The sequence below is a fragment of the Chlorocebus sabaeus genome, chromosome 9, assembly GCF_047675955.1.
Source record: "Chlorocebus sabaeus isolate Y175 chromosome 9, mChlSab1.0.hap1, whole genome shotgun sequence".
NCBI classification, from domain to species: Eukaryota; Metazoa; Chordata; class Mammalia; order Primates; family Cercopithecidae; genus Chlorocebus; species Chlorocebus sabaeus.
The window spans coordinates 122,408,472-122,427,945 of record NC_132912.1 but is presented as its reverse complement, the minus strand read 5'-3'; the positions used below and the strand labels follow the sequence as shown (position 1 = coordinate 122,427,945).

Genomic DNA, 19,474 nt, shown 5'->3' with positions numbered 1-19,474 from the left:
GGATTAGTACCCTTATAAATGAGACCCAGGAGAGCTCCCTCACGCCTCCTGCCATGTGAGGACTCAGTGAGAAGAGGCCATCCATGAATAAAAGGCAGCCCCTCACCAGACATCAAATCTGCTGGGGTTTTGATTTTAGGCTGCCCAGCCTCCAGAGCCATCAGAAATACATTTCTGTTGTTTATAAGCCACCTAGTCCGTGACATTCTGTTATAGCACCCAGAACAGACAAAGAGAGAAGTATTACACACAGTTGACCCTTGAATAACACAAGTTTGAACTGCAAGGGTCCACCTACATGGAGATTTTTTCCAATCAAATGCAGATTGAAGACAGTATTCGTGGAATGAGAAACCCACATAAACAGAGTCAACTTTTCATACATGGAAGTTTGACGGAGCCAACTTCGGGACTTGAGTATGCATGGATTTTGGTATATATGGGTGGTCCTGGAACCAATCCCTCCCCCCTCATACCAAGAGACAACTGAACTATAATATTAACATGCTAAGAGAAATAATTAGGAAAATATCTTAGTAGTTTATCCCAAGGCATATTATGCTCCCATTTTATTTACAAATCTTTGGTAGGAATGTAAATTGAGTCCTAAGTGTCCATAAAACCTACTTCATTGATACCTGCTACATAAGTTATTAACTGCCTATTTAGCACTTTCAAGTGAATAGAACGTGAGTCTATAAAGTAGGTTTTATGCACACTTATGCATGAATTTAAATTTCAACTAAAAATATGAATTCACAGTACGTTTAGTGAGTTTTTCTGTTTTATATTTAAAGCCACGTCTTTAAAAAAAAAAAAAAAAACAAACTACATTAAGAGAAATGTTTCATCCCCCCTAGTGGAAGTAGAGCACCATATATCCCTGATTATGTTTCAGGGAACAACATACATCAAGTAAATGGAATAACAAGTAATGCCACCACCACGCCAGTGCTGGCTTGTTCAACGTCAGGTACCTAATAGCTAAAAGTACATCACATTAGGCTTCTAATGCTCTCAGTGACTAAAGAGCTAACTATTAATTTGTTCATCTTCTAAACATAGCAGCTATTCCATGTTTCCTGACTGGTTGTTCTGTTCCTTACTGAAGTTTCCTAAGTCTAGGTTTATAGAAAACTGACAATGACTCACAGGGAGAGCATCTAGAGCAAAAGACATTTTTAATAGGCTCTATTTCAAAAGTACCAAATGGTGCCATTAGATGTATATTCTGCTTAGCCTGTAAAGCTTAAGACTGTAGTTAAATCCCTAAATAAATCTTCCATAAAATGAAATAATCTTGAAATAATCTATTATACTCTATAAAAAACATAAACTCTTGTATCTATAAGAAATAGAAAAGTCTTGGAAAACCAGGAAAGCCTAACTTATTAAGTACTGTTAGGCAAAATGATTTTCTACATAAAAATGTATTTTCCAGATAACTACAGCTTATCCCCCTAAAATACTAAAATGTTTTCCTGTATGTTTATTGAAAGCTTTAATACTTTCCTACCCATTAAACTCCAGCATACTAAGGACAATCAGGATTTTTACTCACGATGCGAGTTAATCATCATAAAGATAAATTAATGCTTTGAAAAGTGACATAAAAATGCTTCAAGGTTGGAGGTGATTGGTCCGTACACAAAGGGAATCAGGCCCATGGGTTGTAACAAACCTGCTATCCAAGTCAATTAAATAGCCTTCATTTTTTGCTGTCAATTGTTGTTACTGGCCAAGCCTAAGTAAGCGAGAACTTAACATATTTGTCGAGATCTCCTTTCTTAAACACAATTAGCTTTGACAATAATTTGAATGGAATTACTTTTAAATGTTCAGTAAGATAAAAAGTCCAAAAAGTAATACAAAGAAGGAAATAAATACAGAAAGCACCTGTATAGGTGGCCCACGCAGTCATTTTTACCTTAATAATCCTCCTTTTCTTATTTTTATTTATTTATTTATTTTTTGAGACGGAGTCTCGCTCTATTGCCCAGGCTGGAGTGCAGTGGTGTAATCTTGGCTCACTGCAAGCTCCACCTCCTGGGTTCACGCCATTCTCCTGCCTCAGCCTCCCGCGTAACTGGGACTACAGGTGCCAGCCACCACGCCCAGCTTTTTTTTTTTTTTTTTTTTTTTGTATTTTTAGTAGATACGGGGTTTCACCGTGTTAGCCAGGATGGTCTCGATCTCCTGACCTCGTGTTCTGCCTGCCTCAGCCTCCCAAAGAGAAGGGATTACAGGCATGAGCCACCGCGCCCAGCCTCTTAGTTTTATTTTTTAAGAGACGGGGTCTCACTAGGTTGCCCAGGCTGGAGTGCATGGCTATTCGCAGGCATGACCATAGCGCACAGCAGCCTCAAGCTCCTGGCCTCAAGCAGTCCTCTTACCCTCAGCCTCCCAAGTAGCTGGGACTACAGGCACACGCCACTGCACCCAGCTTTCCTTCCCTCTTTCTGAGGCTAAAAACCAAACCTTTAACAATGCTGCTATTGAAATCACTGAGGAAAACTGGAGTATAACAACAAATGGGCCGGGAGTGGTGGCTCACGCCTGTAATCCCAGCACTCTGGGAGGCCGAGGCGGGCAGATCACAAGGTCGGGAGATCGAGACCATCCTGGCTAACACGGTGAAACCCCGTCTCTACTAAAAATACAAAAAATCAGCCGGGCGTGGTGGCGGGCGCCTGTAGTCCCAGCTACTCGGGAGGCTGAGGGAGGAGAATGGCGAGAACCCGGGAGGCGGAGCTTGCGGTGAGGCGAGAGCGCGGCCACTGCACTCCAGCCTGGGCCACAGAGCCAGACTCCGTCTCAAAAAAAAAAAAAAAAAAAGAACAAATGGGTTTATGACTAGAAAAAGGAGTGACAGTGGAATAGCACATGAGGCACGCCGGCCTGCCTCTCAAGTATCTCTCTGCCTGAAAATATAAAAGTCTGCCATGCCACTTAGAGATATGCTCAAGAACAAGAACCATACTTGTGTAACTACGCTCTGGGGAGCTCAGAACTGTGGGTCACACTCATGTGACTTGTTCAAGCATCACTTCTACCATGGAGGTGGAACCATCCGCACCAAGGAGACGGGCTCAAGACTAGGAACAAGGGAAGTGGGAAATTCTGAAGCACAAAATGTAGGGACAAGTTGAGAGGAGCAAAGAGAGAAGGATGAAGCACTCAGCATCTAGGTACCTGAGAGGAAAGGAAAAGGAACAGGAGAGAAGCAAAAACAAGATGAATGAGAAGATACCGGAGAATGTAATCCTCTCACACCACTTAGCTGCCTGCATCTAAGACTCAAGTCTGTTAAGAAAATGGGTCAGCTAAATTACAGTTAAAGAATCTTCTAAGGGTTAACCAGGAATCTGATGGCCGATGAAAATCTTACTTCTAGGCCAGGTGTGGTGCCTCAGGCCTGTAATCTCAGGACTTTGGGAGGCCGAAGCAGGCAGATCACTTAAGGCAAGGAGCTCGAGACCAGCCTGGCCAACATGATGAAACCCTGTTTCTACTAAAAATACAAAAATTAGCCACTTAAGGGTGAGGCACGAGAATCGCTTGAACCAAGGAGGCAGAGTTTGCAGTGAGCCGAGATTGTGCCACTGCACTCCAGCTTGGGCTACAAGAGCAAGACTCTGTTTCAAAAAAAAAAAAAAAAAAAAAGTAAATCTTACCTCTGAAAGTCAGTAACTCTGAGATCCTTGTGAGAAAATGAATATAAAATGACTGTATCTGAGGCTGGGCACAGTGCTCATGCCTGTAATCCCAGCACTTTGAAAGGCCAAGGCAGGCAGATTGCTTGAGCCCAGGAGTTCAAGACCAGCCTGAGCAACATGACAAAACCCTGTCGCTATTAAAAAATACAAAAATTAGCTGGGCACAGTGGCATATGCCTGCATTCCCAGCTACTTGAGAGACAGATGGGAGGATCACTGGAGCCCAGTTAGGTCAAAGCTGCAGTGAACCATGATCATGCCACTGCACTCCAGCCTGGGTAACAGAGTGAGACTCTGTCTCGAAAACAAAAACAAAACAAAACAGACTGTATTTGGTTTTGTTTTGTTTTCGAGATGGAGTTTCGCTCTTGTCGCCCAGGCTGGAGTGCAATGGCATGATCTCGGCTCACTGCAACCTCTGCCTCCCGGGTTCAAGGGATTCTCCTGTCTCAGCCTCCCAATTAGCTTGGATTACTAGCTACTAGGGAGCTAGTAATGTTGGTCAGGCTGGTCTCAAACTCCCAACCTCAGGTGATCCACGTGCCTCAGCCTCCCACAGTGCTGGGGTTACAGGCGTAAGCCACTGCATGCAGCCAAAAAAGACTATATTTGATTTATATTTTAGATCACTTATATTTTGATAGCAATATTATAAGATATAAATTGTACCTCAAGATATATTTATATATAATTTACATATTATAAATGTCATCCATTGTAAGGAAACGAGTCAATGATTTTAATACATGTATAGAGTTAGGTAACCAGCATCACAACACCTACATGTTTTTAACTATGTGAGTTGTCAGTAGACAATAAAACAACCCGCTTCTCTCACGTAGAGCTGCACACAGGCAAACTCATATCTCAACAGAAGCAATAACTAAAAGGTTTGTGCCACGACTCAGGCCTCCAGCAGAGGATGAAAGCTCTGCAGGGACCCTGTCAGACCCTCTTGTTTCTCTCCAATGTCCTTAAGGAGTGAGGTTTCCAACGGCGTTTAAGGCATGCACTAAAACAATGCTAGTGACACTCCATTCATTCACCACTAAAATATATAAAAATTCCATGTCACTAGTGCCATAGCAAAGTCTCCATAGACAGCAGAAGACTAAAATCAGTATTAAAATCATATGCATAATACACTTTACCATCTTAATGATTGAGACATCGTCACCACTTCAAAAGTGAAAGAACAGCAGATGGCGAGTACTATTTTAATGAATGAGATCTACTTGAGTGAATTTTTGTCTAGGATTGTTCAGTACTATCAGTAGTAATTCAGTTAATTACTAAACAAAGAGTCTCTATTGCCACATTAATCAAGACTCCTGACAATTTTCTCTTCATCTAGTCCTGAATATATCGTGGGATATATTCCTTTACTAATGAATCTTTTTGCTTTTTATCTTTACTTCTTACCCTAATTGAGCTTATCCTCTTCTCAATCTTGAAAATACATTTTAACTTGAAGAGGTTTTGTGATCTATTTTAAATCTCCAGCCTAAAGCAGCCTTTTCCTGGATATCTGTGTGAAGATATGACTACACCCAGACATTACATAGAAAATGAAGAGAAGAAACACATCAATCATGTGGGCCTTTTGCACAGCTGCATACTCTGCCAAGAACCACCTCTCCTCTCAATGCCTCCCCTCCCACCCCTGGCCCTGTCTGTATGAGATGCTTTCCATCCTGAAACCCCAGCTCCACCCATATGAGACGCCTTCCAACCAGGAGCACCAGCTCCACCCATATGAGATGCTTTCCATCCAGAAGCCCCAGCTCCACCCAGTTGGGCTCTTCTGTCATACACACCACAGCATCCCACACTTGTCTTCAGATGATTACGTTTGTAATGGTAAAACTGTGTGACTGGTAATTAACATCTATCACTCAGATTCTGAGTCTAGGTTTCTAGAAGCTTCGACCTGCAGCCCCAGCACTGAGTACAGGCCATGAGGCAAGTAGGTACTCTGTAGATACTTGTTAAATCCATAAGTACTCGCTGAATATTTCTGAATTGCCCTGCAGTGGGCCAGCACAGAGAGACACAGCAGGTAAGCAGAACAGACATGGCCCCAACTGCTGTCTTCGTGGAGGTTATTTCCATGAGAAGACAGACAAAAAAGAAAAAGAAAAAATTAATATGTAATTACAATTGTGATATGAAATTGACTACCATTCTTTTTTTTTTTGAGATGGAGTCTCACTCTGTCACCCAGGCTGGAGTGCAGTGGCGAGATCTCAGCTCACTGCAGCATCCACCTCCCAGGTTCAAGCAATTCTCATGCCTCAGCCTCCCGAGTGGTTGGGATTACAGGCACACGCCACCATGCCCGGCTAATTTTCATATTTTTAGTAGAGATGGGGTTTCACCGTGTGGTCAGGCTGGTCTCAAATTCCTGACCTCAAGTGACCTGCCTGCCTCGGCCCCCCAAAGTGCTAGGATTATAGGTGTGAGCCACCGCGCGCCTGGCCTTGACTACCATTTTTATTTCCTCCTGGATACAATGAATTTTTTTAATGTTGATTTTTCACAGATCCACACTTTTCTTTCACCTATTTGATACATTACACATCCCTCCTACTTTCTGTTCCTCATATTAGAAAATCTCGGCCGGGTGCGGTGGCTCATGCCTATAATCCCAGCACTTTGGAAGGCCGAGGCAAGTCGATCACCTGAGGTCAGGAGTTCAAGACCAGTCTGGCCAACATGGGGAAACGCCCTCTCCACTAAAAATACAAAAATAAGCCAGGCATGGTGACATGTGCCTATAATCCCAGCTACTCAGGAGGCTGAGGCAGGAGAATCGCTTGAACCCGGGGGGCTGAGGTTGCAGTAAGCCGAGATCGCGCCACTGCACTCCAGCCTGGGTGACAGAGCGAGACTCCGTCTCAAAAACAAATAAATAAAATAAATAAAATACATAAATAAATCTCAACTGGTCAAACCAAAGTCAGACATGTTTGAGTTGTTGGAAGACAGACTACATTACACCCTGGCTGAAGTCCACCTGCCTGCAAATGTCTGAGGAAGAGGTCTTGCAACCCAAAAACAGGCTAATGGTTCTAAATAGATATTTTCTAGGCATTAGGGTACACAGAACCTTTTTTTTGGCAGAGCTTACTAAAAGGGCAGGCAATTGTCAACAGAGGATAACACGAACAAAAATAGTTTGAAATTCTTCTATAATATTTTTTAAAAGAAACATGTGGATTACAAAATAACTTTCACTAATGTTACTAATCTGTTATTACCAAAAACATTACTTTTTATACATTTTCACAATGTAGTCTCTTTTAGTGACTTGTTCTGTTTTGTTTGTCGTTTCTTGTTTTTTTGGTGTTTTTTTTTAAGAGAAAGTCTTGCTCTCTAGCCCAGGTTGGAGTGCAGTGGTGCGATCTTGGCTCACTGCAACATCCACCTCCTGGGTTCAAACGATTCTCCTGCCTCAACCTCCCGGGTAGCTGGGATTACAGGCGGGGTTGAGACAGGGTTTCACCATGTTGGCCAGGCTGGTCTCGAACTCCTGACCCCAAGCGATCCACCTGCCTTGGTCTCCCAAAGTGCCAGGATTACAGGCTGAGTCACCACATCCGGCCTGTGATTTGTTCTTATTACAGTTTCAGCAAAAATTAACATTAGAAAAATAGTCCATGTTTAAAATTTGTTCAAAATTGTATAGCCACAATGTAAGTGGTTCTTGAGTAGAATATCTGATACCCATGAGGATCTTTAAGAAGGAAAAAAAAATAGTAATCAGCATATATTGAATGGTTTGTTTTGTTTTTTTGTTTTGTTCTTCTTGAGACAGAGTCCCGCTCTGTCACCCAGACTGGAGTGTAGTGGCGCGATCCCAGCTCACTGCAACCTCTGCCTCCTGGGTTCAGGCGATTCTCCTGCCTCAGCCTCCCGGGTAGCTGGGATTCCAAGTGTGTGCCATCACACCCGGCTAATTTTTGTATTTGTAGCAGATATGGGGTTTCACCATGTTGGTCAGGCTGGCCTCGATCTCCTGACCTTGTGATCTGCCTACCTCAGCCTCCCAGAGTGCTGAAATTACACGTGACAGGAGCCACCACGTCTGGCTGAATGCATATTATTACCAAGAACTCACTTTATGTGAGTTTTATTAAATCTTCGCAATAACTGTATCAAGGAACTATAATCAGCTTTGTCTTATAGATGGCAACTGAGGCTTAGATGAGGTCACCTGACTCAAGGCAATTGTGTGATCTTGCAGAATTAGTCCACGTCTGGAGTGGGTTCCTAGTCAATGATATTCAAGGACTGGTCTATCACACTGAAATAAGGGCAAGCAGCAGGAAACAGCAACACCAGACTAGAATTCTTTTTGACATGCTTTTGTAATGAAGCATTTTGGTAGATATTACGTTCCTGTTATGGGCTAAACTGTGTCCCCTTAAAATTCATATGCTGAAGTCCTAACTCCTAGGACCTCAGAATATGATTATATTTAGAGACAGGGTCTTCAAAGGGGTAATTAGGTTAAAATGAGTTTGAGTGGGCCTTAATCCAAAATGACTGGTGTCATTACAAGATGAGGAAATTTAGACAGACACACAGTTACAGAGGGAAGACCACATGAAGACACAAGGGGACAGTGGCCATGTACAAGATTAGGACAGAGGCCTCAGGAGGAACCAACACAGCCAACATCTTGATTTCAGACTTGTGTTCCAGAATTGTGAGAAAATACGATTCCATTGTTTAAGCCACCCAGCTGGTAGCACTTTGCTATGGCAGCAAACTAATACAGTTCCTAAGTCACGAGCACTTGCTTCATTCCACAGAGCTCAGAGTTCAGTGACAGTCAGGAACAGCGGCATGGCTCACCCACGCCACTTTAAGACTGTCAATGACATCTGTTCAAATAAATTTATGTTCCCATCTCCTTAGGCAAGAAGAAAAATTTGTGCATTAATATGTGGAGAATAAGTAGGAGGGAAACAGGAGAGAGTTTCAGTACAGACATTTTATTCCCCTCAACCCCTATCCTCCAAAGATAAGATGTTCCCAGGGAAAATGCCCCTCGAGTAATTTTCTCGATTCTTTCTCACACACAGCAGGCACATACCTCCCTTCTAGCCAATCTGAACCAGGGCAAGAGCTTTAATGGGGGGCAAGGAGAGGAGAGGAGGAGGTATCCCTGAGGACAGACAAGGAGAGTAAGTAAGATGGGTGCTCACAGGCAAGGGCCTGGGGGTGGAGTGACATGGAGAGGGTTGGGAGGGAGGGAAAAGCAGCAGGGGCCCAGCAAAGAGTTTCCTGTGCTGCCTCCCCAATTGCTTTCTTAAGAGCCAAACCTTTCAAGTGATGTGACAAGAAGAAGGAGGAAAAAAAAAAGGTCCAAGGATTAGGAGAATGAAAAATTAAGAGAATTTCCCTGCCCTTTTTTCCTTTTTTATACTTTCTCCAGTTCACTCTACTCTCCACCTCTCCCTCTTTCAAAATATCCTACATCACAGGTATTCTCACTGCCTATCAACCACCTATTCTGGGACCAAAGAACGGAAAGGAGGAGCAGTACATATAAAGGGGGCTGACCACAGATGGCCATACCTTCACCGCCTCCTATTGACCATACTTTGACTGTATCACAAACTCATCAGCCATCAACTAACTTACATTTGCACATCAGTTGTAGGAGACAGCTTCTGAGCTGTCTGCCAAGTCCAAACCCTCCTGCTCTGACTTCCACCTAGAGGATTGGGACTCTGGAGCACGTCTGACCTACGTGACCCCGGCCAGGAGTCCCACGGCCCAAGATGGGCAAATAAGCCTCTTACCTAGAAGTCTAATGTGGACTCACTACTCAGTCTTTTTTGATTGCTGGTCAGTTTCCAGTCATTACAGGGAATATCAGTTGTCAGTTGGTTTGAGGCTAGGGGTGTCATTTTGAAGGCAGAAATTTTGTCCTACGTCATACAAACAGAGAAAGTCAAAAAGAGAGAAGAATAAAAGAGACATAGGAGAAGAGGCAGTTGTCAGAGACCAACTGCCCCAATAAAGTAATCCTGGATCCTGTACAACATCCGTTTCTGTCTTGTTTTTGGTCCCTTGGGTTCTTCATAAAAAAGTGTGTGTTTTTGCATAAGCTGATAGGTTTGTATTTGCAACCAAAGAGCCTTGATAAAATAGTGATTTACAATTTACTAAGCACTTGCAGGTACGATAGTTAGCTCATTTGGGACTCACAATATCCTATGAAAATGAAGAGAGCAGTTTCTTTTACCTTGTGTAACAACTTAAGACATACAGGCCCTTGAGCACTGGTAGCTGTCTTCTCAGCACCCAGTCACTACCCTGAAAGGACATCCAGGTTACCCAGGAGAGAGAGGAGGACTCAAGGAGAGGCTTTGTGAGACGAGAGACATGGAGAGAGGGGCCAGGTGAAGGAGAACTAAGGCCACCCAGGCAAACTCCTGGTGAATGTTGCTACGTGAATGACCCCAGCCAACACAACAGAGAAGAGCAGAGCTGCTCTGTCAACGCATAGAATCATGAGAAATTATAGACTGTTGTTGTTTTAAGCCATTAACTTCTGGGACTGGCTTGTTACATAACAAGAGATACATGAAATAGATGTTAGGCAGCTTCTCCTGTATCTCAAAGCTAAATAAATACAGCTTGTCTTCAGGTCTCCTAACTGATTGCAGTGATTTATTCACTGTGCTAAGATGTGACTGAAAATGAGGAAAAATAACTCAAACGTGTCATTTAAATAACAGAAAACGAATTTTAGCTCAGAACACCCAGCTGTGAAATTATCCTGTCAGCATGTAAATGAATTAAAAATATATGTATGTAAATGTGGACAGGTAGGAGAGTGTTATTAAAATACTTGGTTACATGGTTACACAATGACTAAATGCTTTTCTTCTCTGTGTTGAATTTTTTTAAAAAAACCTACCAAATACAGAATATACAACAATGCTCATAGCAGTATTAGTTCTAATAGCAAAACAAAAAAAGAAACAACTCAATTACCCAGTGAGAGGAAAAAGAACACATCATGATATATTCATAAATAGTGAAAATAAGGAACTACAGTTTCATGCATGAATAAATCTCAAAAATATAAATAAAAATAAGTGAAAGAACAAAAACAACTTAATATCACTTATATAAAATCCCCAAAATACAACCCTTAGCAACATCTGTGGGAATACATATATAATAAAAGGAAAAATGAAAACCAAGTAAATACAAAATTCAAAATAGCAGGTTCCTTTAAGGGGAAGGAAATAGGAAACATTTGGGAAAAGGCACACAGATGGCTCCAAACACATTGTTCATATTTCCTTTCTTTTATTTACTTATTTTTTTTTTTGAGATGGAGTTTCACTCTTGTTGCCCAGGCTGGAGTGCAATGGCACAATCTCGGCTCACTGCAACCACCATCTCCCAGGTTCAAGCGATTCTCCAGCCTCAGCCTCCCGAGTAGCTGAGATTACAGGCATGCGTCACCACGCCCACATAATTTTGGTACTTTTAGTAGAGACAGGGTTTCTCCATGTTGGTCAGGTCGGTCTCGAACTCCCGACCTCGGATGACCCGCCTGCCTCGGCCTCCCAAAGTTCTGGGATTATAGGTGTGAGTCACTGTGCCTGGCTCATATTTTAAAACAACCAAAGAATCTAGCAAGGGAAAATTAGCTTGTTCCAGATATATGTGCTTATTTCTGATACACAAAAATCAATCTAGCTCCCAAATGCTTAATGTTATTTTTAAATAAAAAGGACACATTATAGAGATATATACTCACAATTACACAGAAATAATGGCAAAGCCTCCTATAATTCATAACTCATCAAAATTGATACCAAAGGAAATGTATCCTTTGGTAGTGCTTAAAATATTTCATTTAGGTGCTTAAAATATTTCATTTAGGCCAGGCATGGTGGCTCATGCCTGTAATCCCAGGACGTTGGGAGCCCACGGCAGGAGGATCGCTGGAGGCCAGGAGTTTGAGACCAGTCTGGGCAACGTAGCAAGAACCCATCTCTAATTTTAAAAAGCTCCCTGAAGGGCAAGGCACCAAAAAAGAAAAAATAAAATTTCATTTGGCCCCTTTCCATTAGCTTTTTAGGACCTGCCTATATAATACCTGTTATACTTTCCCACCAACAAAATTCCCTTTAAGCTCAGGACACAGGTGCCTGTCATTCCAAGTGAGGGCCTGGTGAGTGACCTGGACTTCCCATCAATCTGCCTGTCCTGGACAGGGATCTCTGTCAGGACCACACTGTGTGCTAAGAGACCCATACTCCTCTGGCAGAGCTGACTGCATCAGGAACAGACAGCTGACATAAAGCCAATCAGTCATGGTCTGCCACCTGCTTGCCTCTCCAGCTTTATTCCTACTACTCTCCTCTGAGATCGATGCATTTGCTGTATCTTTCCTTCATAGCACCTTCCACAATTATCAAATAATCATACGTTTATTTCCGTGACTACTCTTTGATACCTGTCTTTCTTCCTAAACTGTAAGCTCCATGAGGGTAGAAACAGGGCGGTTTTTGCTCATTATTGTGTTCTACCAACAAGCACGATTCCTGACACACAGCAAGTGTTCAGTAAGTTTTGTAACAGGAAGAAGTGTGATATTATGTCACCTTTTTTCTAAAGTTTTCTTTTTTATTTCATTAAACTTATATGGAAATACACCCACTTTGAGCAGACCCAAAATTAAGACAAAGGAATCAAAGCTGTAAGAGAATCTCATGTATCCTCAAAGAGGAAAACACCAAAAAATGCTACAATAAATCTGACAAGTTTAAGGAGTTTACAGAAACATACCTGAATGAAGTTGAATTTTTCCAATAACACCTTCTACCAAGCCCAAACAAATGGGATTCCAGGCAAGAAGTAGATCAGTAGCTAAAAGGAAATAGGAAGCAGTGATGAGAAAACATTCACCAGAAAATATATTAAAACAATATCTTTAGCAGCGTATTAAAAAAAAATCAACGTCCCAAAAAAGTAGTATGAATATCCAAATGGAATACATTACCATAAAGCAGTTTGTGACAAAGTATTAAATGTGAGGCCTGAATAAGGCTTCGGATACAGTAAGGCTTCTGATAGTTAAGGGGAGAGCAGTAACAATCAGAAAATCTTCCCAGATAGGAAGCAGTACCTTGGCGCCCTACAGTGGAGGAACGGGGCCATTACACTACAAGAAGGCAAATGGAGGAGCTGCTTGTGGTCCTACAGCACAGAGCCAGTTCCGGATCCAAAGACAGGGCCTAAGAAATTGCCACAGAGCTGTCCACTTACTGGATCACATTCTGGAAAATACCTTTTCCCAAAGATGCTTATACCAAACAAAGAAATCCGGAAAGCAACTGCTCTTTTATATGACTTCCAGGACAAATACAATAGGAACTGTTTCCGTTTGAGTGCCTTCTATGTGCCAGGCATCTCAATCAGTGTTCCTCATCTAAACCACAGAACAGTGATTTGGGTGACAGTTTTCTCACTTCTTCCATATGAGAAATTAGATGACACAAGCTGGTTCCACTCTAGACACACAAGAGAGAAGCAAATTCATTACATGCCACAGATGCCTAAGGACAGGGTTGATTCTCTTGTGTGACCCAGACTGCAAAAGGTTATATACATGGTAATAAATGTAACATTTCTGGTAGTTCAACAGGTGAAGATTAGCAAGAATGAAAACGATATGTGTCTTGGCAGAAAATTAAAATTACATTTTCATTATTATCATTTGCAGTTTATTTTAGTGAAACTTAACACTTAATCTGTAACTCACAAAGTAATTATACACTTAATAGTTTAGCCCCACAAATTCATTTGAGTTTTGACTATTGTATCTTGAATGTCTTTGTTATGATACATTCAACGGAAGGCAAAAAAAGCTGACTTGTCTTTGGCTGGATGCGATGGCTCACGCCTGTAATCCCAGCACTTTGGGAGGCTGAGGAGGGTGGATAGCCTGAGGTCAGGAGTTCGAGACCAGCCAGCCCACATGGTGAAACCTCATCTCTACAAAAATTAGCCAGGCATGGTGGCATGCGCCTGTAGTCCCAGCTACTCAGGAGGCTGAGGTGGGAGAATGGCTTGAATCCAGGAGGTAGAGGTTGCAGTCAGCCAAGATCACGCCACAGCACTCCAGCCCAGGCGACAGTGCAATACTGTTTTTATTGCAAGAATTAAAGCAAAAGAAGAAATTTATTTTTTTAAGGCTGTTATAATGCATTATCATTTCTAATCTTGACAACTCTGAGTTAAGTTTAAGAAGTCCCACTTTACAGATGAGGAGACAAATGCTGAGGAAAGTAAAACATGGTCAGGTCATACCATGAATCGGATCAAGGCTGCTACCAAAAACAGGTCTGCCTTTTAGCCCCTGCTCTAAACCATTCTGTTACAGTGTCTCCTTCAGAAATTATGCATGGAACTAATCAGTAAGACAATGATTTTTAAATAACATGTACTATAAAATCAAAGAAAAAAAATCATCACCTATCCCACCACCCAGAGATAACTTCTTCAGCTACATTTCAGGGCGTTTGTTTGCATACATAACAAACTGCAGCACTATAAATAAGCATTATTGATGGCAGCCGTAGCCTGTCTGGTTGCATCGGGGGAGGCGCGGCCAGGGCTGCACCCTCCAAGGAGCCAGTAGGGCAGAGAACAAGCAGGAGTGCTGCCCCCTACCAAGTTGGCCGGGTGGGAGCTCCATGCTCCTGGCACAGTTGCAGCCAGCAGAGGCTCCAGACCTGGGCATTCCTGCATTCTCAGGGACCCGAGAAGACCTCTCTTCCCTCGCGGGTTCAGAAGTGCCTGCTCCCACTCCCTGCTCCCAGCACCTGCTCTGGTGCAGAGCGAGTTGTGGCCAAGCCCAGGCACCGTCACAACCGGGTCGGGTGTGCACAGGCTCGGACAGTGCTGACACACCAGCCCCCTGCTGCCTCAGCCTCCACTGGACTTTGGGTGCCGATGAGCGTGGGAAAGAGGCCAGCAGGGGTAAGGGCAGCTCCAAGTGGGCCTGCAAGCACCTCTTGGCCCAAACAGCCTGGGCAGTGGAGGGAGGCAGACACAGGTTCCTGCCCAGAAAGGGGCAGGTCACATGTAAAACCCCACCTTCAAGCCAGGAATAACCTGAAGCCTGGGGTCCAAGCTGCAGGTTCCGGGTGGAGTCTGCGGGCTGGAGTAAGAACTTAGGGTGCTTTCTTCAGGCCATCCGTGGCCTCCCATGGACTAATCAGAGCACACGTTTCCTCCATTCTGAGCCCATAAAAATCCCAGACTCAGCCAGACTCATAGATGTCCAGACCACCAGCTGTGGGAGGGAGCTGCCCACTTCCGGTCTCCTCATCGGATGACCTGCCTGCAGAAAGGAGCTACCCACTTCAGGTCTCCTGAGAGCTCTTCTGGGGCTCAATGAAGCTGCTCTCTGCCTTGCTCACCCTCCAGTTGTCCACGTACCTCGTGTACCTCATTCTTCCTGGACACAGGACCCCTGAATGTTGGGGCTGAAAAAGTTGTAACGCAAACAGGACCAAAACATGCCCCCTGCACACCAGGCTGCGGGCAACAAGAAGGAGGGAAGGGCTGCAGCCCTTCAGGGACACCATACCTAGGGGCTCTCCAAGTCAGGACTGTGACACCTTCTTTGGGGCTCTGCAGTTCCTGGCATCTCCAAGTTTCCAGGTATCACTGCATTCCCCAGTGCCTGCAGTGGAAGCTGCTTGTGGTACGCCTGGTCCAGCCACAGCCTTGCACCGAGCCAGTGTCTGTACCGGTGCCTAGGGCTGCCTGCCCTGCCACGGCTGGCACACCTGGCTGTGCACAGTGGCTGGACCCCACGCTCACTCACACACCACTCGCCGCTCCGCACCTGGCTTGCCATTGGCAGGCATGGGATCTGGGCTGGTAGTGCAAGCCAAGCGCAGCTTACCAAGCCAAGAGGGTGGAAGAAGCCCAGTGGACCCAAGGAAAACTCAGGCAAAAGCACCACTGGCCACATAAGTGTCCAGGTGGAAAAGCAACACCCCAAGGATCCCATGACATTATAGTTCTTTAAATAATTTTTTCTAACATTTCTAACATAATTTTTCTAACATTTCATGAGTATTTTCTTCTTTAAAATATTCTTCAAGATTACAACTTCATGGTGGCATAATCTTCCACGTAAGGAAGTACTTCCTCAAAGAAAACATTTAAGTGATTTGAAGTTTTTCCCCCATCATAAAAAACACTGTGATAAATGATGAATATTATGCAAATATCTGCCTCTCTAATTAATAGCTTTTGGATAGATTCTTGGGAATTAACAGGTTAAAACCTTAAAAATGTAAACTTCTCAAATAATACCAAATTGTTTGCTACAAAGGTTACATACCAAGTTAGATTTCTGCCAGAAGCACATGAATTTCTTTTTCGAATTAAAAAAAATTTTTTTTTTAAGCAAGGCCAGGCGCAGTGGCTCACGCCTGTAACCCCAACATTTTGGGAGGCCAAGGTGGGTGGATTGCTTGAGGCCAGGAGTTCAGCCTGGCCAACATGGTAAAAACCCACCTTTACTAAAAATGCACAAAAAATAAGCTGGGGGTGGTGGTGCGTGCCTGTAATCCCAGCTTCTTGGGAGGCTGAGGCATGAGAATTGCTTGAACCAGGAGTGGAGGCTGCAGTGAACTGAGATCACACCACTGCACTCCAGCCTGGGGGACAGAGCAAGATTCTGTCTCAAAAAATAATAATAATAATTTTGAGTTAAAAATTTAGAATTTATCTAATTTTGCTAATTTGATGGCATCTGGCAGCTATTGCCTAACATGATGTTTCTTTCTTTTCTATTGCTGATAAGATTAAACACTTAATTATAAAATTGGCTACTTATGGCCGGGCATGGTGGCTCATGCCTGTAATCCCAGCACTTTGGAAGGCCGAGGCGGGAGGATCACCTGAGGTCAGGAGTTCAAGACCAGCCTGGCCAAAGTGGAGAAACCCCATCTCTACTAAAAATACAAAAATTAGCTGGGCGTGTTGGCACACATCTGTAATCCCAGCTACTTGGGAGGCTGAGGCACAAGAATCTCTTGAATCTGGGAAGTGGAAGTTGCTGTGAGCCGAGATTACATCACTGCACTCAACTACAGCCTGGGCAACGGAGCAAGACTCTGTTTAAAAAAAAAAAAAATTTGGCTGCTTATATGTCATGTCATCTTCTATGATTTTCTTGTTCATGCCTCCTAACCATTTTTCTTTATATCCCTCATTGACTTACGAGTTCCTTTCATATTAAGGACTTCAACTCTTTGACATGTTTGCAAATATTTTCAGTTTTTAATTTTTATATCTTTTGGCTTACAAAGTTGTTCCTTAGTATCAGCTACTGTATTTACTGATTTCATCTCTGTCAGTTGTTAACTATTTAACCCTAATGCCAGTGGAATAAAGATAACCCTGATTTCTTTCCAAATAGTGAGGCAGAATCCTGTATCAGGCAGGCCATGTCTCAACATCTGCCAACACAGATGCCCCTGCTAAGGAAAGAGCTCCGGCTACCCAGAACTCTGACAGCCACCTTGACCACAGATGAACAGACCACAGTTGTAGGACTCTATCCCTTGGGTACCAAATAAGCTTTAGGAACAGAAGAAGGAGGTAAAAACAGAGTTAAAGCAGTCAGGGAGGGCCATGTAGAAGAAGTGGAGCATCTGGCACAAGGACAGCAGCAAGAAAAAATAATATAGCAGGTAAAAAAAAAGTATAAGATTTGTTCTGTTATGTGCCCCATCATTGGAAAAACACATATCAAGTACTTGCCAGGAACCAGACACTGTATCACGTTAAGATGATATAAAAATAATGAAGCAAACAGTGTAGATAACAGAAGACCAGTAGGTACACTGGAGATATGAAGATAATGCTGGAAAAGTAAACTAAGGCCAACTGTGGAAAAACTTGAATAAACAGTAATGAGCCTGGCCAGGCATGGTGGCTCACACATGTAATCCCAGCACTTTGGGACGCCAAGGCGGGTAGATCACAGGTCAGGAGTCCAAGACCAGCCTGACCAACATGGTGAAACTCCGTCTCTACTAAAAATACAAAAATTAGCCGGGCATGGTAGCGTATGCCTGTAATCCCAGTTACTCAGGAGGCTGAGGCAGGAGAATCACTTGAACCTGGGAGGCGGAGGTTGCAGTGAGCCGAGATCACGACACTGCACTCCAGCCTGAGTGACAGAGCGAGACTTATCTCAAAAAACAAAACAAAACAAAACAAAAAAACAGTAATGAGCCTGAGCTTCCTAGAGACCATGGAAAGCAGATAATAAATAAAGTAGGTAAAACAAGATTACAGTCAGGGATTACATCACAAGGTTGATGTAACTCAGTAAACCTTACCCAAAAGTTAAATTGTGTTTTCAATCATTTAGAAGGTCCATCGTAAGAGACACTTTTACATCAAGACCTAGTGAACACATAGATGTATGCAGGTACCAGAAACAAAAGTTTCATGAAATAATATTTGAAAAGAGGTGGAGATTGGGAGTAAGAAACCCACTTGGATTACTGCAAAAGTCTTGGCCTAAAATGACATGAAAGGTGATGGAGAAAAGAGTTCGAGAAAAAAAAAAATAGAAGAAAAAATAACCAAAAAAAGATTAAAAAAGAAAGAAAGAGAAAAGAAAAGAGCTTAGGGAGTAAGCTGGTAGTGGGTGAAGAATCCACAGGAGGAGATAAACATGAAAGTCCTCAAAAGAAGCTATGTGGAGGACAGGGAGAGGGCAAATCAAAGATGACACTGAGACACCTATTCTCTCCTGAGTGGGAATGGATGAGGATATGAGTGAGAAGAGCAAGAGGGAGCATGGCAGAAAGGATACGGCATACAGCAGCTGAGAGGAAGGGCTGATGAGAACCTCCTCATTCAATACCCTTTTCCATCTTTGGCATTGTGAACCATGTAAATGCATCATCCAGTCAAGAAAATAAGATTTCAACTTAAAAAAAAAAAGAACTAGAAAAAAACTATAAAAAAGTCTGTGTTGTAGTCTAATGACTAAAAACAATAGTCATTAGTAGTCCAAAATGAAAACCAGTTAAACCCATAAGACTGAGTTCATGATGAGATGATCAAGAAGAAACAACTGGATTTAAGAACAAGAGGAGGGACTAGGCTCAGTGGCTCATGCCTATAATCTCAGCATTTTAGGAGGCTGAGGCAGGAGGATTACTTGAGGTCAGGGGTTTGAGACCAGCTTGGGCAACACAGCAAGATCCCCTGTCTCTACAAAATATTAGCCAGGTGTGGTGGCATGCACCTGTAGTCCCAGCTACTCAGGAGGCTGAGGCAGGAGGATCACTTGAGCCCAGGAATTTGAGGCTGCAGGGAGCTCTGATGGTGCCACTGCACTCTAGCCTGGGGGACAGAGCGAGACTCCATCTCAAAAAAACAAAAAACAAAAACAAGAAAGAGATAAGATGTTGAATAAGGAAAAGACGACAGGTGACAAAAAAAAGCTACAAGTATAAAAGTTAACCTTGGAAAGGAAAGAAGATACTATCTGTTTCTTCTAAGTCTGGAAGAAAAGATGAAAGTCTAAACATAGAAATGGAGAAGAGAAGCAGACGAGTATATCCTATGCCCTTGACTCAGTAAAAACAGGAGTCAAAGTCGTCTTTGTTTTAGCAAGGGGAAGGACGGAGGAGTAATGGGGCACTGGAGGCTAGGTGTGGGAAAGGAATTTC

The 19,474-nt window shown here is 43.1% G+C and overlaps 1 protein-coding gene across 1 annotated transcript in view; it reads right to left on the bottom strand.

The window, feature by feature from the left end:
* INPP5F (inositol polyphosphate-5-phosphatase F) overlaps positions 1-19,474 on the bottom strand; it is a 104,320-nt gene that overhangs the window by 66,053 nt on the left and 18,793 nt on the right. Inside the window, exon 2 of the mRNA XM_007964257.3 lies at positions 12,543-12,623. Coding sequence (XP_007962448.3) covers positions 12,543-12,623 — 81 coding nt within the window. The remainder of the gene's footprint in view (positions 1-12,542; positions 12,624-19,474) is intronic.